The 19,744-nt window shown below is 37.7% G+C and overlaps 1 protein-coding gene across 2 annotated transcripts in view; it reads left to right on the top strand.

Moving 5' to 3' along the window:
* The first annotated feature begins 352 nt into the window (after positions 1 to 352).
* RP1 (RP1 axonemal microtubule associated) overlaps positions 353 to 19,744 on the top strand; it is a 267,355-nt gene continuing 247,963 nt past the window's right edge. Inside the window, exons 1-3 of one of the 2 annotated variants that reach the window (XM_001083644.5) lie at positions 353 to 967; positions 1,504 to 1,675; positions 4,017 to 9,819. In XM_001083644.5, coding sequence (XP_001083644.3) covers positions 353 to 967; positions 1,504 to 1,675; positions 4,017 to 9,688 — 6,459 coding nt within the window. In that variant the 3' untranslated portion in view covers positions 9,689 to 9,819. Of the gene's footprint in view, positions 968 to 1,503; positions 1,676 to 4,016; positions 9,820 to 19,744 lie in introns of those variants that run through there. The other variant, XM_077942819.1, reaches the window with a different exon arrangement.

A 19,744-nucleotide genomic window follows, 5' to 3' on the forward strand; every position in this document is an offset into this window, starting at 1 on the left:
CTATGCCAAAAGATATATCTATAAGGTCATGTTTAATGGTTGTATAGTTTTTCATTGCATGGGTGTATATGTGATAATTTATCTCGGCCCTTATTAGTGTGTTTAGGTTGTTTTTAACTTTTAAATTATAAATATCCTTATTTAACTGTTTATCTCTTTTTATTATAAGTCCCTTAAAATTGTTTTTCAAAATTGGTAGGTATAATGAATGAATAAACGAATGAAAGAATAAACTTCTAGGAATATCCTGGATGTCTGCAGCTATATTTAGCATGCATTAGTATTACCATGTATTCGCTATGGTGCTGTGATTCTGGAGATAATTTTCTTTCTTCTCTAGGTCTTAGCCAAAATGAGTGACACTCCTTCTACTGGTTTTTCCATCATTCATCCTACTTCTTCTGAAGATCAAGTTCCACCCCCTCGCCATTTGAGTCTCACTCATCCTGTTGTGGCCAAGCGGATCAGTTTCTACAAGAGCGGAGACCCCCAATTTGGTGGGGTCAGGGTGGTGGTCAACCCTCGCTCCTTTAAGTCCTTTGATGCTCTGCTGGATAACTTGTCCAGGAAGGTACCCCTACCTTTTGGAGTGAGGAACATCAGCACCCCTCGAGGCAGGCACAGCATCACGCGCCTGGAGGAGCTGGAGGACGGCGAGTCGTACCTATGCTCCCACGGCAGGAAGGTGCAGCCTGTGGACCTGGACAAAGCCCGTCGGCGCCCGCGGCCCTGGCTCAGCAGCCGGGCCATCAGCGCGCATGCACCGCCCCACCCCGTCGCCGTCGCTGCTCCCGGCAAGCCCCGCGCCCCACGGAGCCTGGTGGTCTTCAGGAATGGCGACCCGAAGACGAGGCGCACGGTTCTTCTGAGCAGGAGGGTCACCCAGAGCTTCGAGGCATTTCTACAGCACCTGACAGAGGTCATGCAGCGCCCGGTGGTCAAGCTGTATGCTACGGACGGAAGGAGGGTGAGCGTTCTAGGGGGCTCCTCGAGCCTGAGCTCATTTTGAGCACCCTACTAATTGGGTTCGTGTGGGGTGTGAATGGTGGCCCCTGGGAAGGAAGTCTTCCTCCCTGCCTGTGTATGTGAGTGTGTGCACCCAATGCTGCCTTTGTTCTTTTGTCAGAATCTGACTGGAATCTCATCTTTACCTCAGGCTGCCCACCCCTTTGTCTTCCCTGAGCCCCACGGTATATAATGTTTTCACATGGAATCCAATCTTGACAATATTTTTTGCAAAGGAGTGGCAAAGAGTAGTATTTTCATAGAGGAAGCATTTTCCTGGGATCCCTGCTGGGAGGTAACTGACCTCCCCCCCCACCCACCAACCTTGACATTTGGTATTTCTACTTATTTTGTATACACCATTGGTGCCTAAGAAAGTGCTCGGTGATGATGTCTTTCAAGTCTAGGAGGTTGTTGATTTGATTCAAGCAAAGTTATAAAATTACCACTTAGTATAAAATGTGCTCATCTCAGGATAATGACTCTGGTCTCTTTTAGGTTCCCAGCCTCCAGGCAGTGATCCTGAGCTCTGGAGCTGTGGTGGCAGCAGGAAGGGAGCCATTTAAACCAGGAAATTATGACATCCAAAAATACTTGCTTCCTGCTAGATTACCAGGGATCTCTCAGCGTGTGTACCCCAAGGGAAATGCAAAGTCAGAAAGCAGAAAGAGTAAGTCACTTATTAATATATAGTCCATATTTTTAGCCCTGAGATTTTTTTTGCCTCAACGACAGCAAAAATCCATGCTTAAATGACCAGTTCTTTCACCACAGAAACGAAAAGGAGAGGATTGAAAAACATTCTAAACTGAAATTGGCTATATTTATAGTTGGAAAGAATCATGGAGATTATCTGTGTTTTAGACTTTTCCAAATCAATGATATGCCTGTTTAAATTGATGATGTGTGCTTTTTTTGCATAAACTACCTAGTTAAAAAATAAAAATGCCAGCATTTCTTGCTTTAGAGTGGGATCTGTGTAAGTCTCTTCTCTGGTTGTTGCAGAGTTTTCTCTAAATAGTACCATGCAGCATACATAGCTGACCTCAGCAGGTGAGCAGAATGACTGTAGTTTTTCAAATCTATGCTATGTGCTCTGCCTTTTGATGTTATTGCTATAAAAATTACACGTTCTTAGACCCACATTTTATTTATTAAAAAAGGTTCATGCAACCAATTCATGCTGGTTAACGATAATGTAGGCTGATAATTCCTTAGATTCTACTGTGTAGCATTATCCTTTGGATAGGGGAGGAAGAGGGCCTCTTCAGGCCCAGGGATGTGGGATAAGCTGTAAATTGCCTGTACAGCATGGCTAATCTCATTATTCATTGTACTTAGTATTTCCAGGGAAAACAAGCTTTTTGCTAGAGTACTGATTGTTTTTTATACTTAAATTTAAGTTTTTATTCTCTTTAGACTTGGATAATATGTATTTTAAATAGTATTAATATCTCTACTTACTGCTAACGTGGGTGAAACTAATCCATCGTTGTTTAATGATTTCATGGATATATTCAGTAGATAATTATTAATGCTTCTATTTTGTAAGCATTAGGTTGCCACATATATGTTATAAATATGATAGTGCTATTTCACGTTTGTCATTTTACTAAAATGATTTTATTATGTCTGATACAGGTTGCCGAGTATGGTTTTTGATGACTGCAGGGAATCTGAGGGTTTTGTTAAATTTTACTTCAAAAATTTGAGACACTTTGATTTACAATTTAAGTAAAAGCATATCAAAAATAAGAAAAAATATTTCCAGGTTTATACTCTGCAACATTAAAGGGGCTTACCTGATGGCAAGTATGTGCAAATCTATATAGATTTGCTAACAGGAATTTTTTTTTTCTTTTTGAGATGGGGTCGTGCTGTGTTACCCAGGCTGTTATGATGGCTCAAGTGATCACCCGCCTCAGCCTCCCAAAGTGCTGGGATTACAGGTGTGAGCCATTGCGCCCGGCCCAGGCATTTTGATTGAATTTAAGAAGCAAGAGTGCCAAGGTTAATGCTGAAGACACACGTTAAAAAGATAACTGACATCTGGACTTATGTCTAGCTCTGTTCTCTCTCTTGTGCCCTGTATTAAGTCAGTTGCAACGATTATACAAAGTGCATGCTAAATTAATAATTAGTACTTGATTAAGTCTTAATTATAAAAATGTTTCTGCTTTCATAAAGCTATGGATACCTCTTTTGATATTTGTAGGTGGAAAGATGAATACCAGCATAAATTGTTGCTTGCCTTGTTTGAATAGGTAAGCAGTACTTGGTTGGACTCCAGTTTCAGTATTGGTAAACAGAACAACGAAATGAAAACCTGCAAACTTTTATCTTTGGTAGAATTCTTAGCAGTTTTTACTTTATACATTTTTTAAACTTGTTAAACTTGTTAAAATTCTCTGAATCTCCTCATTTAAGTTGAAGTAGAATTAGAGATCTCTTCTAAAGAGTGGTTTGAAGAAATGTACCACTATTACAGTAGGTTTTCTCAAATAACTATTGGGAAAATACATAGGCTGAGTGTGGTGGCTCACACCTATAATCCCAGCACTTTGGGAGGCTGAGGCAGGCGGATCACGAGGTCAGGAGATTGAGACCATCCTGGCCAACATGGTGAAACTCCGTCTTTACTAAAAATACAAAACAATTAGCTGGGCATGGTAATGTGGGCCTGTAGTCCCAGCTATTCGGGAGGCTGAAGCAGGAGAATCGCTTGAACCCTGGAGGCAGCGGTTGCAGTGAGCCCAGATCGCACCACTGCACTCCAGCCTGGTAACAGAGTGAGACTCCGTCTCGGGGAGGGGGGGGGGGGAAAGAAAATACATAGAGCTCAGAAACGTATCATTTTACTATGAAATACAGAAAATATGCTACTTTTCATACTAATTATTTCCCTTTTTCTCTTTTTTTCTTTGCTGCCTCTTCCTTTGGATATTTTTAACTTCTCTGCCTTCCGTATTATATTTTGATGTGGGCACCTTTTACTCTTAAAATCTTTAAAGTAAGCACACATATGTCTTCAAGCTCAAGGTCCCAGATTTATTCTGTTTCTTCTGAGAAAACACATAATAATGATTGCTACTTAGACTATTCTTTTGTTCCTGAAAATTACTTGGCCTTAGAAAAGAGTGATTCTCAGAATTTACCAATATATCCTTCTGAAGATGATATTGAGAAATCAATTATTTTTAATCAAGATGGCACTATGACAGTTGAGATGAAAGTTCGATTCAGAATAAAAGAGGAAGAAACCATAAAATGGACAACTACTGTTAGTAAAACTGGTCCTTCTAATAATGATGAAAAGAGTGAGATGAGTTTTCCAGGAAGAACAGAAAGTCGATCATCTGGTTTAAAGCTTGCAGCATGTTCATTCTCTGCGGATGTGTCACCTATGGAGCGAAGCAGTAATCAAGAAGGCAGTTTACCAGAGGAGATAAACATTCAAACGACAGATGAAGAGGCTGAAACTTGCAGTTCTGCTAGTTGGGAGAATGCTACTGTGGACACAGATATCACCCAGGGAACTCAGGATCAAGCAAAGCATCGTTTTTATAGGCCCCCTACACCTGGACTAAGAAGAGTGAGACAAAAGAAATCTGTGATAGGTAGTGTGACCTTAGTATCTGAAACTGAGGTTCAAGAGAAAATGATTGGACAGTTTTCCTATAGTGAAGAAAGGGAAAGTGGAGAAAACAAGTCTGAGTATCATATGTTTACACATTCTTGCAGTAAAATGTCAGCAGTATCTAACAAACCAGTACTTGTTCAGATCAATAACAATGATCAAATGGAGGAGTCATTGTTAGAAAGAAAAAAGGAAAACAGACTGCTTAAGTCAAGTGCAATAAGTGCTGGTGTTATAGAAATTACAAGTCAGAAGATGTTAGAGATGTCCCATAATAATGGTATGCCGTCGACTATTTCAGATAACTCAATTGTGGAGGAAGATGTAGTTGATAGTATGGTATCAGACAACAAAACTGGTATCAAGAACTTCAAAGGTTATGATAACACCAATGATAGGTTCAGCCCTATTTCAGCAGATGCACCCCACTTTTCAAGTACCAACTCTGGAACTGACAAAAATATTTCTGAGGCTACAGCTTCGGAAGCATCCTCTACTGTCACTGCAAGAATTGACAGACTAATTAATGAATTTGCTCAGTGTGGTTTAACAAAACTTCCAAAAAATGAAAAGAAGATTTTGTCATCTGTTTCCAGCAAAAAGAAGAAAAAATCTCTACAGCAAGCAATAAATTCCAGATATCAAGATGGACAGCTTGCAACCAAAGGAATTCTTAATAAGAATGAGAGAATAAACACAAGAGGTAGAATTAGAAAGGAAATGATATTGCAAGATTCAGATAGTCCCCTTAAAGGAAGGATACTTTGTAAGGAAGACCTCCAGACAAGTGATACTGTAATTGAATCAAATACTTTTTGTTCCAAAAGTAATCTCAATTCCACGATTTCGAAGAATTTCCACAGAAATAAATTAAATACTACTCAAAATTCCAAGGTTCAAGGACTTTTAACCAAAAGAAAATCTAAATCACTAAAGAAAGTAAGCTTGGGAGCACCTAAAAAAAGAGAAATCTGTCAAGGAGATAAAGTGTTTCCTCACAATGAATCCAAATATTGCAAAAGTACTTTTGAAAATAAAAGTTTATTTCATGTATTTAACATCCTTGAGCAAAAACCCAAATATTTTTATGCACCACAATCTCAAGCAGAAGTGGCATCTGGTTATTTGAGAGGAATGGCAAAGAAGAGTTTAGTTACTGATTCACACATAACTTTAAGAAGCCAGAAAAAACAAAAAGGGGATAAATTGAAAGCAAGTGCTGTTGTAAGTAAACAACATGCTACAACCAGGGCAAATTCCTTAGCTTCTTTGAAAAAACCTGATTTTCCTGAGGATATTGCTCATCATTCAGTTCAAAATTATATACAGAGTTGGTTGCAGAACATAAATCCATATCCAACTTTAAAGCCTATAAAATCAGCTCCAGTATGTAGAAATGAAATGAGTGTGGTAAATTGTAACAATAATAGTTTTCCAGGGAATGATCCCCATAAAAGTTCTGGAAAAATAAATAATTTTGTTATGGAAAGTAATAAGCACATAACTAAAATTGCCAGTTTGACAGGAGATAATCTATGTAAAGAGGGAGATAAGTCTTTTATTGCCAGTGATACTGGTGAAGAAGATCTCCATGAGACACAGGTTGGATCTCTGAATGATGCTTATTTGGTTTCCCTGCATGAACATTGTACTTTGTCACAGTCAGCTATTAATGATCGTAATACTAAACGTCATATAGCTGCTGAAAAATCAGGACCAGAGAAAAAACTTGTTTACCAGGAAATAAACCTAGCTAGAAAAAGGCAAAGTGTAGAGGCTGCCATTCAAGTAGATCCTATAGAAGAGGAAACTCCAAAAGACCTCTTACCAGTCCTGATGCTTCACCAATTGCAAGCTTCAGTTCCTGGTATTCCCAAGACTCAGAATGGAGTTGTTCAAATGCCAGGTTCACTTGCAAATGTTCCCTTTCATTCTGCAATATGCAATTCATCCACTAATCTCCTTCTTGCTTGGCTCTTGGTGCTAAATCTAAAGGGATGTATGAATAGCTTCTGTCAAGTTGATGCTCACAAGACTATCAACAAATCTTCAGAAACACTTGCGTTGCTGGAGATTCTAAAGCACATAGCCATCACAGAGGAAGCTGATGACTTGAAAGCTGCTGTTGCCAATTTAGTGGAGTCAACTACAAGCTACTTTGGACTCAGTGAGAAAGAACAAGATGTGGTTCCACTAGATCTTTCTGCAAATTGTTCCACAGTCAGCATTCAGAGTGTTCCTAAGTGCAGTGAAAATGAAAGAACACAAAGAATCTCCTCTTTGGATGGAGACTGCTCTGCCAGTGAGGCATGTGCCCCTGAAGTCTGTGTTTTGGAAGTGACTTGCTCTCCATGTGAGACGTGGACTGTAAATAAGACTTATCCTCCAAAAGAGACATGTAACCCCAGTGACACTCATTTTCCTAGTGATGGTTATGGTGTGGATCAGACTTCTATGAATAAGGCTTGTTTCCTAGGAGAGGTCTGTTCACTTACTGATACTGTGTTTTCCAACAAGGCTTGTGCTCAAAAGGAGAACCATACCTATGAGGGAGCTTGCCCAACTGTTGAGACCTACGTTCCTGTCAGTGTCTGCAATACCATTGACTTTTTCAACTCCAAAGAAAACACATATACTGATAACTTGGAATCAACTGAAGAGTTAGAAAGAGGTGATGACATTCAGAAAGATCTAAATATTTTGACAGACCCTGAATATAAAAATGGCTTTAATACATTGGTGTCACATCAAAATGTCAGTAATTTAAGCTCCTGTGGACTTTGCCTAAGTGAAAAAGAAGCAGAACTTGATAAGAAACATAGTTCTCTAGATGATTTTAAAAATTGTTCACTAAAGAAGTTTCAGGATGAAAATGCATATACTTCCTTTGATATGGAAGAACCAAGGACTTCTGAAGAACCAGGCTCAATAACCAACAGCATGGCATCAAGTGAAAGAAACATTTCAGAATTGGAATCTTTTGAAGAATTAGAAAACCAGGACACTGATATCTTTAATACAGTGGTAAATGGAGGAGAGCAAGCCACTGAAGAATTAATCCAAGAAGAGTTAGAGGCTAGTAAAACTTTAGAATTGATAGACATCTCTGGTAAGAATGTTATGGAAGAAAAAAGAAGGAATGGTATAATTTATGAAATAATCAGTAAAAGGCTGGCAACACCACCATCTTTAGTTTTTTGCTATGATTCTAAGCAAAATAGTGAAAAGGAGACTAATGAAGGAGAAACTAAGATGGTAAAAATGATGGTGAAAAGTATGGAAGCTGGAAGTTATTCAGAGTCCTCTCCTGATTTAAAAAAATGCATCAGAAGTCCACTGACTTCTGATTGGTCAGACTATCGACCAGACAGTGACAGTGAGCAGCCATATAAAACATCCAGTGATGATCCCAATGACAGTGGCGAACTTGCCCAAGAGAAAGAATACAACATAGGATTTGTTAAAAGGGCAATAGAAAAACTTTACGGTAAAGCAGATATTATCAAGCCATCTTTTTTTCCTGGGTCTACCCGCAAATCTCAGGTTTGTCCTTATAATTCTGTGGAATTTCAGTGTTCCAGGAAAGCAAGTCTTTATGATTCTGAAGGGCAGTCATTTGGCTTTTCTGAACAGGTATCTACTAGTTCACCTATGTTGCAGGAATTCCAGGAGGAAAGACAAGATAAGTGTGATGTTAGTGGTGTGAGGAACGATTATTATGGGGGTGACATTGTAGAACCTGGTACAAAACAAAATGATCATAGCAGAATCCTCACAGACATAGAGGAAGGAGTACTGATTGACAAAGGCAAATGGCTTCTGAAAGAAAATCATTTGCTAAGGATGTCATCTGAAAATCCTGGCATGTGTGGCAATGCAGACACCACATCAGTGGACACCCTACTTGATAATAACAGCAGTGAGGTACCATATTCACATTTTGGTAATTTGGCTCCAGGCCCAGTCATGGATGAACTCTCCTCTTCAGAACTTGAGGAACTAACTCAACCCCTTGAACTAAAATGCAATTACTTTAACATGCCTCATGGTAGTGACTCAGAACCTTTTCATGAGGATGTTCACAATGAAACCTGTGCCAAGGAAAGAATAGCAAATCACCATACAGAGAAGAAGGGTAATAATCATCAGTCAGAAAGAGTATGCACATCTGTCACTCATTCTTTTACGTCTGCTAGTAACAAAGTCTACCCTGTCTCTGACGATGCTATTAAAAACCAACCATTGCCTGGCAGTAATATGATTCATGGTACACTTCAGGAAGCTGACTCTTTGGATAAACTGTATGCTCTTTGTGGTCAACATTGCCCAATACTAACTGTTATTATCCAACCCGTGAATGAGGAAGACCGAGGATTTGCATATCGCAAAGAATCTGATATTGAAAATTTCTTGGGTTTTTATTTATGGATGAAAATACACCCATATTTACTTCAGACAGACAAAAAGGTGTTCAGGGAAGAGAACAATAAAGCAAGTATGAGACAAAATCATATTGATAATGCCATTGGTGATATATTTGATCAGTTTTATTTCAATAACACATTCGACTTGATGGGTAAAAGAAGAAAACAAAAAAGAATTAACTTTTTGGAGTTAGAGGAAGAAGGTAATTTAAAGAAATTCCAACCAGATTTGAAGGAAAGGCTTTGTATGAATTTCTTGCACACATCATTGTTAGTTGTCAGTAATATGAATTCTGATACACAAGACTTCAGCAGTCAGACAAATGAAATGTTTAAAGCAGTCGATGAGAATAACAACTTATTAAATAACGGATTCCAGGGCTCAAGAACAAATCTCAACCAAATAGTAAGAGAAAATACCAACTGTCATTACTTCTTTGAAATGCTTGGTCAAGCTTGCCTCTTAGATATTTGCCAAGTTGAGACCTCCTTAAATATTAGCAACAGAAATACTTTAGAAGAACTTTGTATGTTTGAGGGTGAAAATATTTTCATTTGGGAAGAGGAAGACATATTAAATTTAACTGATTTTGAAAGCAGTAGAGAACAAGAAGATTTATAATTTCAATATCAGCACATTCTTTGTCAATTCATTTTTTCCCATAATGAGATGAAGCACATGTGACAAATATGGACTAGATAACCTCTAAGAATTTCCCACTTCTTCAAAATGAACTTACCCTGGAAAACCTTACTTTGGATAACCAGTTTGACTTTCATAATTTCTCTGTTCTTTGTTTTTCCAACAACTACAGACTCAGGTTCTCTTATTTTGGAAGTTTCTATCCGGTTTTGTTCTGAACTTACTTTTTTTTTTTTTTTTTTTTTTGGTATCTATGATTTTTTTGCTCAGGGCATCAAAATGTGCTAAGGACAAGAACTATATCCTTTTTAAAAAATGATGTTAGCTTGGTATAAAATGTATATTGAATGTATTGGTGAATAAATTGAATAGACATAACCTCAAAGTACTTCACTTATTCTTTTTAACTACTGATTTGATAAAAGGTATAAGATGTCCACAACAATCTCATAGTTTCTTGTGCCAAATGTGTTGAGTCCAGTTCCTCAGAATATCCAGTGAAATTGCAAGCATTTCCCTGAGACAGGATTTACTGTTTTTCTAATAGACTAGTCTATCAAGTGTCAATTGGTTTGAATAACTGTGGTATATTTCCCAGGAGTTAACCAGGAAAGCTTTTAAGATTCCTTCCGCTCCATTACTATATGATGGTATAGAAACAAGTCTTAGAAATCTTGGAAATCTATGCCTTTTGTTTACAACTGACTCAAATTAGAATGGTCAGTATTTTTGGGGCCACACATGGAGATGCTAAAATAACATGAATTTGGCATTGAGGAACAAAGGTAACTAAATTAATTACATCAAGAATAATGTTGGTGTCAGTTCAGCATGAGTCATAAATTCATAAAAATTATGAATTGCTACTTCATCAGCTGGAGACTACTTCTACATAGAGTATGCTTTTTAAAAAATTAAGTGATGCTTTCTTTTAATGAAAATGTGGAAGTTATAATGTTATGTAAGTTTCTGTAGTAAGCAATGAGAAATTGTAGTGAATGAAAGAGCACAAAGTTTTGGAGAAAAAATAGAAAGGAGAAAATAATTTACATTAATTTTGTGCCTACTGTGTACCAGGGACTATGGTACACCTGCAGGGTTTTTGTGTGTAATTCTTCCTCATAAAGGCACTGTGAATGTGGCTTTATTACTCCCCCAGATTTTTTTTTTTTTTTTTTTTTAAATAGAGAAGTTAGGAGAAGGTGGTAAAGGACTTTCATGACTGGTTTACAGTAGGGTATCATGCCAGGGTTTGAACCCAGTTCTTTATGCTTGAAAATTAATGCTCTTTTACTACCTTTTTTTTTTTTTTTTTCTTTTTTTAAGGCTGATACTCACTATGTTTCCCAGGCTCGTCTTGAACTCCTGGGTTCAAATGATCCTCCATCCTCAGATTCTCAAGTAGGTGGGACTACAGGCACATGCCACTGCACTGGGCTTACTACATTTTTGCCATTGTTTTCATGTGAGGAAGAAGGGATAAGATTTTTTTTTTTTTTTGAGACAGACTTTCTCTCTTGTTGCCCAGGTTGGAGTGCAATGGTGTGATCTCGGCTCACTGCAACCCCCGCCTCCTGGGTTCAAGTGATTCTCCTGCCTCAGCCTCCCAAGTAGCTGGGATTATAGGCGTGCACCACCACACCTGGCTAATTTTTGTATTTTTAGTAGCGATGGGGTTTCTCCATGTTGGTTAGGCTGGTCTTGAACTCCTGACCTCAGGTGATCCACCCGCCTCGGCCTCCCAAAGTGCTGGGATTACAGGTGTGAGCCACCGTGCCTGGCCAGGGATAAGATATTTTTTAAAAAATTAGCACTCATTTGCTAGTGCAGTGAGACAAGGAAAGAATTTTTCTTTTTAATTTGGAAGGTGTAAAATACAGATATACCCAAGAAGATTGAGGAAATTACTTATAAAAACCAGGAGATTTCAAGAAATATGGCATGCAGTATGTAGTTTTTGGCAATAATATTACACCAAACAGTGTCCTTGGTGCATAATAATTGGGAGAAGCTGGAGTGACAACCATGAATTAGTAATGCATGACTGTGTAACATACTTCTTCTTTAAAATGAACATGTTCACATACATTGAATTCTGAGATTTTAGGCCACATCTTGTTCACAGAGCTAGCTTCATACTTGGGACATGGTAAGTACCTAATAAATGTGTGTTAAATGGGTAAGAAGTGCTTTTGAAGGCATTTAGTTTTTCTTAACTCTTACTAATTTCAGATCCACACATATAGAAGGATGTGCAAATATGCTGAAGGATAGAACTCAGTTTTTTGTATTTTTTTAGGTTTTTTTATATTTTATGAAAGCGGTATTTTACTCATCTTTAAAATGTCTGTAAAGATGATTTTTAAACATTCAAAGCATGTTTTTATTTTTACAAGATTTATATTTAAAAAATCTTGTCACACTGTGAAATTTAGAAGAGTAAGTGAAACTTGAGAGGAAATTTAAGAATATTATAGAGACCTAGCTTTTGCTTTAGAGATGAAGTACCTGAAGGGCTGAGTATGGAAGTGTAGCATCCCTTACTCAGGAATTCAGAGTCTCTGGTTCCAAGGTAGAGTGGTGAAATTATTGTGTTTTGCCCACCAGATGGCAGCTGTGCCATGTGCTGTCAAAGGTTCAGGCACTCTGAGAGGCTTGCATGGATAAAGGCAATGCTTTAAGCATTGGGGCAGTCTCTGAGCTTCGTGCTTCTGCTTCAGTGAAAGCTGAATGTCCAACTGTGCAGGCATCCCCCAAATATTAAACCCAGAAGAAGTAGCAGTGTTCAGAATTAAAATAAATATGCTATTAGTAGCAAGGAGCAAAAGTTCAAACGTAGAGGCACTCAAAAATGCCAACTGTCAAGAATCATCAGAATTGATTCCAAGGAAAGCCCAATTTGGGGAAGATGGCACCCACCAAAATTCCCTCATTCAAGTTGAAACTAAGTTAATGAGTCATTGGCTCAGTGGATGGGGTAATTTTTACATGACACTTTCAAATACTATAATGCAACTTTTCAGTGACAAAAAACATGCCTCATTTTTCAGAGTGTAAACTGAGGTATTGAAACTACATTCCATATTTATGGCACTCTATTAAAGTACTTATGAGGAGCTACCTTATAAGGTGGTTGTGAGAGGATCACTAGAGAAAATACTTGTAAAACTCTTAGCACAGAGGTTGGCACACAGTGTTAAACATGTTTTAGCTATTTTTCTTTAAAAAGCTATTTGTGTTAATATCTTTGATACGCTTTTCAAAGTTGGTGTTCTTCTGACCAAGATGTATTTTAGCTTTATTGTGTGCATGTATATGAAAAGTAATATTTTCAAGATTTAGTCATCTGGCCCTTTATGAAAGTGAAGGTGACTAACAGTTTGAGCCCCTGCTTGGTGCCAAATATTGGGCTAAGTTCTTTATGTGTATTATCTTAGTCCTCACAACAACCCTCTTGATGGGTAATAGTATCTTTAATGTAGCAGGAAGGGGACTAAAACTCACAGAGGCTAGTAAAGAAGCACTTTTACTTTAATATCTGTATTTGATCCTCATAAAAAGTCCTGAGTTTTGTGGTTTGATACTCTATGTACAGATCTACCCTGAAAACAAAATGACTTTCTATTCCCTGTTTATTGAGGTTAAGAAGGATTCCATAACTGCCCAGAGTTATTTTAATCCAAAGTACTTAGCATTTTTCCTACTATTCTACTGTCTTGTCCATTAAGGTATTAAAGGATAATTGTTTTTAAAAAGCAAAATCATGAATTCCTTACAGATATAACATGATCATGTGCCAAAGATTTTATTTAACTTACCAATTACGTAGGGAATTATTAACATATACAGTGGGCTGAAGGAAGAATTTAAAGTATCACTAAAAATAAGCAATAAGAAATGCTGAAATGAATTTGGGTCTGTCCAGGACAAAGATTACATTCCCTGGACACAACCAATTTATACTTCTATGGAGAAGAATAGTTTGCATTATCTATGTTTTTATAATTTGCAGGATTTTCAGATAATTTAAAGATAATGAAAAAACAGAGGTAACCCCAAGAGGACTTGACAAGGCACTTAGTAATTTCTTTTTTGTCCATTTCAAGGTATTTCACAGTTTTTTTCCCAAAAGGGTTTATCTTCCAGTGATTTAAGTGCTAAGTTATTAAGGGAATATTCCCAAGTCATAGCAGAGATTGTATGACTGAAAAGCTTTTGAAAATTAAGGAGCAAAACAGCAAACCTTCAAACAGAGACAAGTACTATGTTTGATGGTTTAGAGAAGATATGTTCATCTTGTTCTAGACAAAAATTAGTAAACAGTTCCCATCATGGACTTTAGATGTAATATACAATGATTATTTTTTTAACAATGGAAATTCTTTCTAAAGGACATACACATGAGTCTTTTCTCTATGCATAGGTATTTCATATATTAATGTTTACTTTTTGATTCATACACAGATTATCATAACAATCAGTAACAGCAAGAACAAAAAACAAAGGGCAATGGAGTAAAAATCGTTTAGCTGCTTTTCCTCTTGAAAATAGTTCTTTTCTTCTGTAACTCTAATGTTGATAAATGGCTGCAGTCTACAGACTACTACCTACGTGAGACTGCTTAAAGCTCAGGTGAATCAATACAACCAAGTAAATTAAGATAGGATGGTAGGTTCATGGGAAAACATGACTTGCACATCGCAGGAATTCATTATATTTAGAGTGAAAATAGAAGTGGGTGATACGAAGCTAAATACTATATCTATGTTCATATATATAAATATTCGTATATATATATTTTTAAGTTTGTTTAATGCAGTTGCTGCGTCAGCATCCAGTTTTAGGCCTGACATAATATTTGAAATTTAGTCCTAATCTGTCACCTTTGGCTTAGTTAAAACCTTACTTTCCCATGTAGTTGTTTGCCGTATGGCCTACTTATTCCTCATTTCTTTGACCCCAAACCCAACATACTCCACAGCTACTGAACATGATAAAATGTAATGGTCAACACCAGAGTCACGTAAATAGGTTCGCCCCTTCAGGAGGGAAGAGGGGAACTTATTTCTTTAAATTAGCCTATCTACAACCCCCACAAGAAAGCCTAAGGGATAATGCCCATAGACCTTAATAAAGGCATACACAGTCCCAGAGATTTCCTCCTCCCTCTCTCCCAACTGTTCTCTCTCCCAACCTCCCTTCTTCCATTTCTCCCTCTTCCTCTCCTTTTCCCCACTGACCCCTTGCTGATTGAGCTCCCTGCTGCCTCTTTCTGTTGGTACCCCTAACCTTTCTGGGAACTGTGAATAATAAACACTTACGTTTCATGCATTTTCATTTCACTTCATTGTGTCTCATTTGGCATAGATACTCTTAACATAGCCTTCTTTTTGGTCGGGGCTATCTTAGAGAGTGACTGTATGACAGGAATAATCTGGATACAGGTCAGGCAAGACCCACAAGGGTGTCTGCCTATAAAAACAGTTTCCTGTGAGAAGGACACCTAGTCATGGGGCAGACACTTAGGCAGTAGGCATCCTTCAGGATAAAGAGGCATTCCATGGAAGGCGTACTGTCAACGTCCACAACCAAATCCTTTGAATTTCTGGCCAGGGCAAGGCTGGAGCTTATGGCCACTCTCAAGAAAAACCTCAAGACCACATTAGAAAGAAACCAGCATAAAAATCACAACGCTTGGCTGGGCACGGTGGCTCATGCCTGTAATCCCAGCACTTTGGGAGGCCGAGGTGGGTGGATCACCTGATGTCAGGAGTTCAAGACCAATCTGGCCAACATGGTGAAACCCTTTCTTTACTAAAAATACAAAAATTAGCCGGGGCTGGTCATGGGTGCCTGTAATCCTAGCTACTCAGGAGGCTGAGGCAGGAGAGTCTCTTGAACCCAGTAGGCAGAGGTAGCAGTGAGCTGAGATCATGCCACTGTACCCCAGCCTGGGCGGCAAGAGCAAAACTCCTCTCAAAAAACAAAAACAAAAACAAAAAACACACTTGCATACATATGTGTCCCATTTATTCTCATGGATGTGGTATAGAGAATCCAAAAGAATAATTTCATGTCATTTAAATGACATTGGAGTTTGTTTTAGACATGTATTTCAACATAGGCCTGTTAGTGGAAATTCTCAGTCAAAAAGCCATTATATGAGGAATGACTGGGACCAAGAGAAAGTTCTCTAGATTTGTTATTTTATGCCTTTGCTTACTTTCTCCCTGTTCACCTGTTAGTTTGCACCAATCTGCACAATGGGCTCTGTCCTGTTACCTTTCCAGGAGGCATGGGGTAGTAGCATTATGGAGATTGTCTGGTGCTTTTCCTTCAGGAGGTTGATGTCGAGGTTAGCCTTGTATGCCCTGTTCGGTATCCTACTAGGAATTTGTAGACCTAATCTGGATCAACAAATAGAGTCTCATGAAATGTCTGGTTGTCATGAAATGTCAAAGTATGTAGAGTGCTATGTAATAGCTCAACAGGACTGACTGAACTCCTGGGTGGTCCTGAGGGGGTTAGGAATGGGGTCCACAGTGAGTGCCTAGCTGGACAAGTTTCTGCATACAGCTGACCACCTAGTGTCTATAAGGCATTAAGAGCTAGAATCACACAGTAGACCTGCACTGGCAGGCTCTCCAGCATAGAAGTTGTACTTCTTTCAGTGATGAACTCTTCCATTTGCATTTTTATTTCTTACCGAAGTTATACGTTTATAACTAGTTTTAATCAGAAGTGCAAGGCTCAAAATAAAAGTTTCTGACCAGGTCACTTTCTGACCCTGTACATACCTAATTCCCACTCCACAGAGGCACCTTTCTTGAAAATGGTTAGCTGTTTTTCTGCTGTTTATTTCTGTATCTAGAGACATACTGCTTTTTTTTTTTTCAATTTTAGATTTTGTCTATTGATATTTCACCTTCAGCTTCCCACCTCCTGTCTCTGCCAGTATAATTTTTTAAAATTAAATTACAGGGTTTTTATTAATAACCATGTGAATATGTAAATATTTTTCTCAGCTGAGCCTTTTAGTATATTCTGACTACATTTTCTTTTTTGAACTATTTTTTGTTTTCCTTGGATTAAAAATGGACTATCATTTATTACTGAACTCTTCCCCAGGGCTGACTGTGTCAGCATAAAAGTGCCTATCTATTCTATTTTTTTTTTTTCCCTTGGGGACATTATTTTTCTTGAAGGCATTCCTTGGGGAAGTCCCTTCCCAACTCCTCTACCCAGCTCCCTCCTCATCCAACATGAACTGCTTCAATCCAAGTCGGCTGTGCAGTTGTCATCCTGAGCTATCCCTCAGCAACATCCTGGGAATCTCCTTTTTCTCTCTATATTGGATGTCTTGATTTATTGAAATCTTAGTTTAGGCCTCAATTTAGGTGGAGAAAATTGTCTTATAGTTTATAATAAGGGGTGCATGGGAGTTTTTTTTTTTAATTGAATGTATGAAAATATCTTTTGGCAGGTAGATTGCCCGAACTTGGGAGTTCGAGACCAGCCTGGGCAACACAGTGAAACCCTGTCTCTACTAAAATATAAAAGATTAGCCAGGCGTGGTGGCATGCACCTGTAATCTCAGCTACTTTGGAGGCTGAGACAGGAGAATCACTTGAACTCAGAAGGTGGAGGTTGCAGTGAGCCAAGATCGCACCACTGCACTCCAACCTGGGCGACAGAGTGAGACTCCATCTCAAAATAAACAAACACACACGAAAAAATATTTATTTTCACATGTTTAATGGATAAAAATTACATGGCATTATACATTAGAAGTAAGTCAAACATTTTGAAACTTTAAAAATTTGTCTTTTATTTTTTAGTCCCAACATGAAAAGTACCAAGCCATTCTCATTTCTGCTCCCATACATGTGACCCCTCTCCCCTTCCCAAAAGATTCTAGGACCGTCTGTTTATTCTGGTATTCTGAAATTTCACAATAATACATACTTGTATAGGGTTTGTTTGTTTTTGTTACACGAGGCATTCAGTACCCATATCCTTTAGTTCTGGGAATTTGTTTTATATTATTTCTGTGATCTTTCCCTTCTGTTTTTTTTTTTTTTTTTTGTTGTTGTTCTTTCATTTTAAAATTTCTATTATGAATATTACCTCAGCCTGATGAACCTCTGGAATAATTCCTTAGTTTTTAATTTCCTTCTCTCTCTCTCTCACCCTCTATTTGGGTATAATTTACATTTGATAAAATCTCTCCAATTTTAAGTGTTATGATTTGATGCATTTTGACAAACATGTGTATTCACGTAATCACCACTACAGTAAGATAATAGAACATTTCCATCACCCAAAAAAGGATTTCTTATTTCCCTTTATAGCTAATTGCTTCTCCCCTTTTCCCAGCCCTTGGAAACCATGGATTCACTTTCTGTGGCTGTACTGTTTTTTTCTAGAATTTTTTGCAAATGGAGTCTTATGGTCTGGCATCTTTGCTATCTGCTTCTTTTACTTAGCAAAATGATTTTGAGATTCATTATTGTTGCCTGAATCAGTAGTTTGTTTTTCATTGCTGAGTGGTATTTCATTGTATGTACATACCACACTTTGTTTATACATTTGCCAGCTAATACACATTTATTTCCAGTTTCTGGCTATTATGGATATAAGTTATATAAACATTCATGTCCAGTCTTCTTGCAGGACATATTTTTTATTTTTCCTAGGTAAATATCTAGGAGCGAGATTGTTAGCTTGTACGGTAATTGTATGTTAATAAGAAATTGCCAACTCCTTTCAAAAGTAGTTGTATCATGTTGTATCCCTACCAACAATATATGAGGATTCTAGTTGCTCTGTATTCTAGTTTGCACTTGCTATTGTTAATCTTAAATTTTAGCTATACCAGTGTGTTTACTTTTCTGCATTTAATTTGCATTTTTCTAAGTGACTATTGTTGTTGGACCTCTTTACATGTACTGATTTGCTGTTCATGTATCTTGTGGTATAGTGTGTTTTCAGATTTATTTTCTGTTGGGCATTTGAAATCTAGAGCTGCAAGAGTTCTTTACATATTCTGGGTACAATATATTCACTTGATCTTAGCCAAAAGGCTGAGAATCAATTATATATATAATACAATATACAATACATTCAGATGTATGTCTTGCATACATTTTCTCCCAGTCTAATAGCTTGACTTTTTACTTTCTTAGTGGTGGGATTTTGAATGAACAAGTTTTAAATTTTGGTAAGGCCAGTTTGTTTATTTCCTTTGTATGGCTCATGCTTTTCAAGTCTTATCTAAGAAATCTCTGCCTGCCTATGTCAATGACAAGATTTTCTCCTGTGTTTTCTTTTAGGAGTTTCATCATTTTAGTTCTTACGTTGGGTCTATTTGTCCCATTTTGAGCTCTCTCTTTTTTTTTTTAAATATACTGTGGGAGGTAAGAGTTGAGATTCATTTTATTTTAAATGGATATCCAGTTATTCCAGCACTCTTTGTTCCAAAGACTATCCTTTCTTCATTGAATACTTTGAATTAGAAAGGATAGTCTTTTGTCAAAAGTTAATCAACCACATGTGTAGGGGTGCATTTCTGCATTCTTTCTTCTGTTTCATTGATTTGTGCATATATTTGTATGCCACAATATACCATCTTGATTATTGTAGCTTTATAGTAAGCCTTGAAACCAGATAGTGTAAATTTTTCCAACTTTGTTCTCTTTCAAAATTGCTTTGGCCAATTTAGGTTCTTTCATTTTTTCTTTTTAAACTGCTAAACCAGCAGCTGGAGACTAAAGCTTTGAGTGCCTGGCTTGGAATTTCCCCCTGCTATGTAAATTTTATCTACACTGGAAAAGTAGCCTTGGGCCTTATATTCCTGGGTGAAAAGAGAGACCATAGAAAGATGGAGTCAAGTCGTCTGGTGCTTAGAGGCAGCGTGCACAAGAGTACTGGAGAGAACTACACAAAATGACCCTGCCCATCTGTAAAGCAGTCCATCGTTATCTTGGACACTCAAATTGGTATTTTGCTACTTTAGGTTTTTCTGGCATGAAAAGA

The sequence above is a fragment of the Macaca mulatta genome, chromosome 8 (assembly GCF_049350105.2).
Source record: "Macaca mulatta isolate MMU2019108-1 chromosome 8, T2T-MMU8v2.0, whole genome shotgun sequence".
NCBI lineage: Eukaryota > Metazoa > Chordata > Mammalia > Primates > Cercopithecidae > Macaca > Macaca mulatta.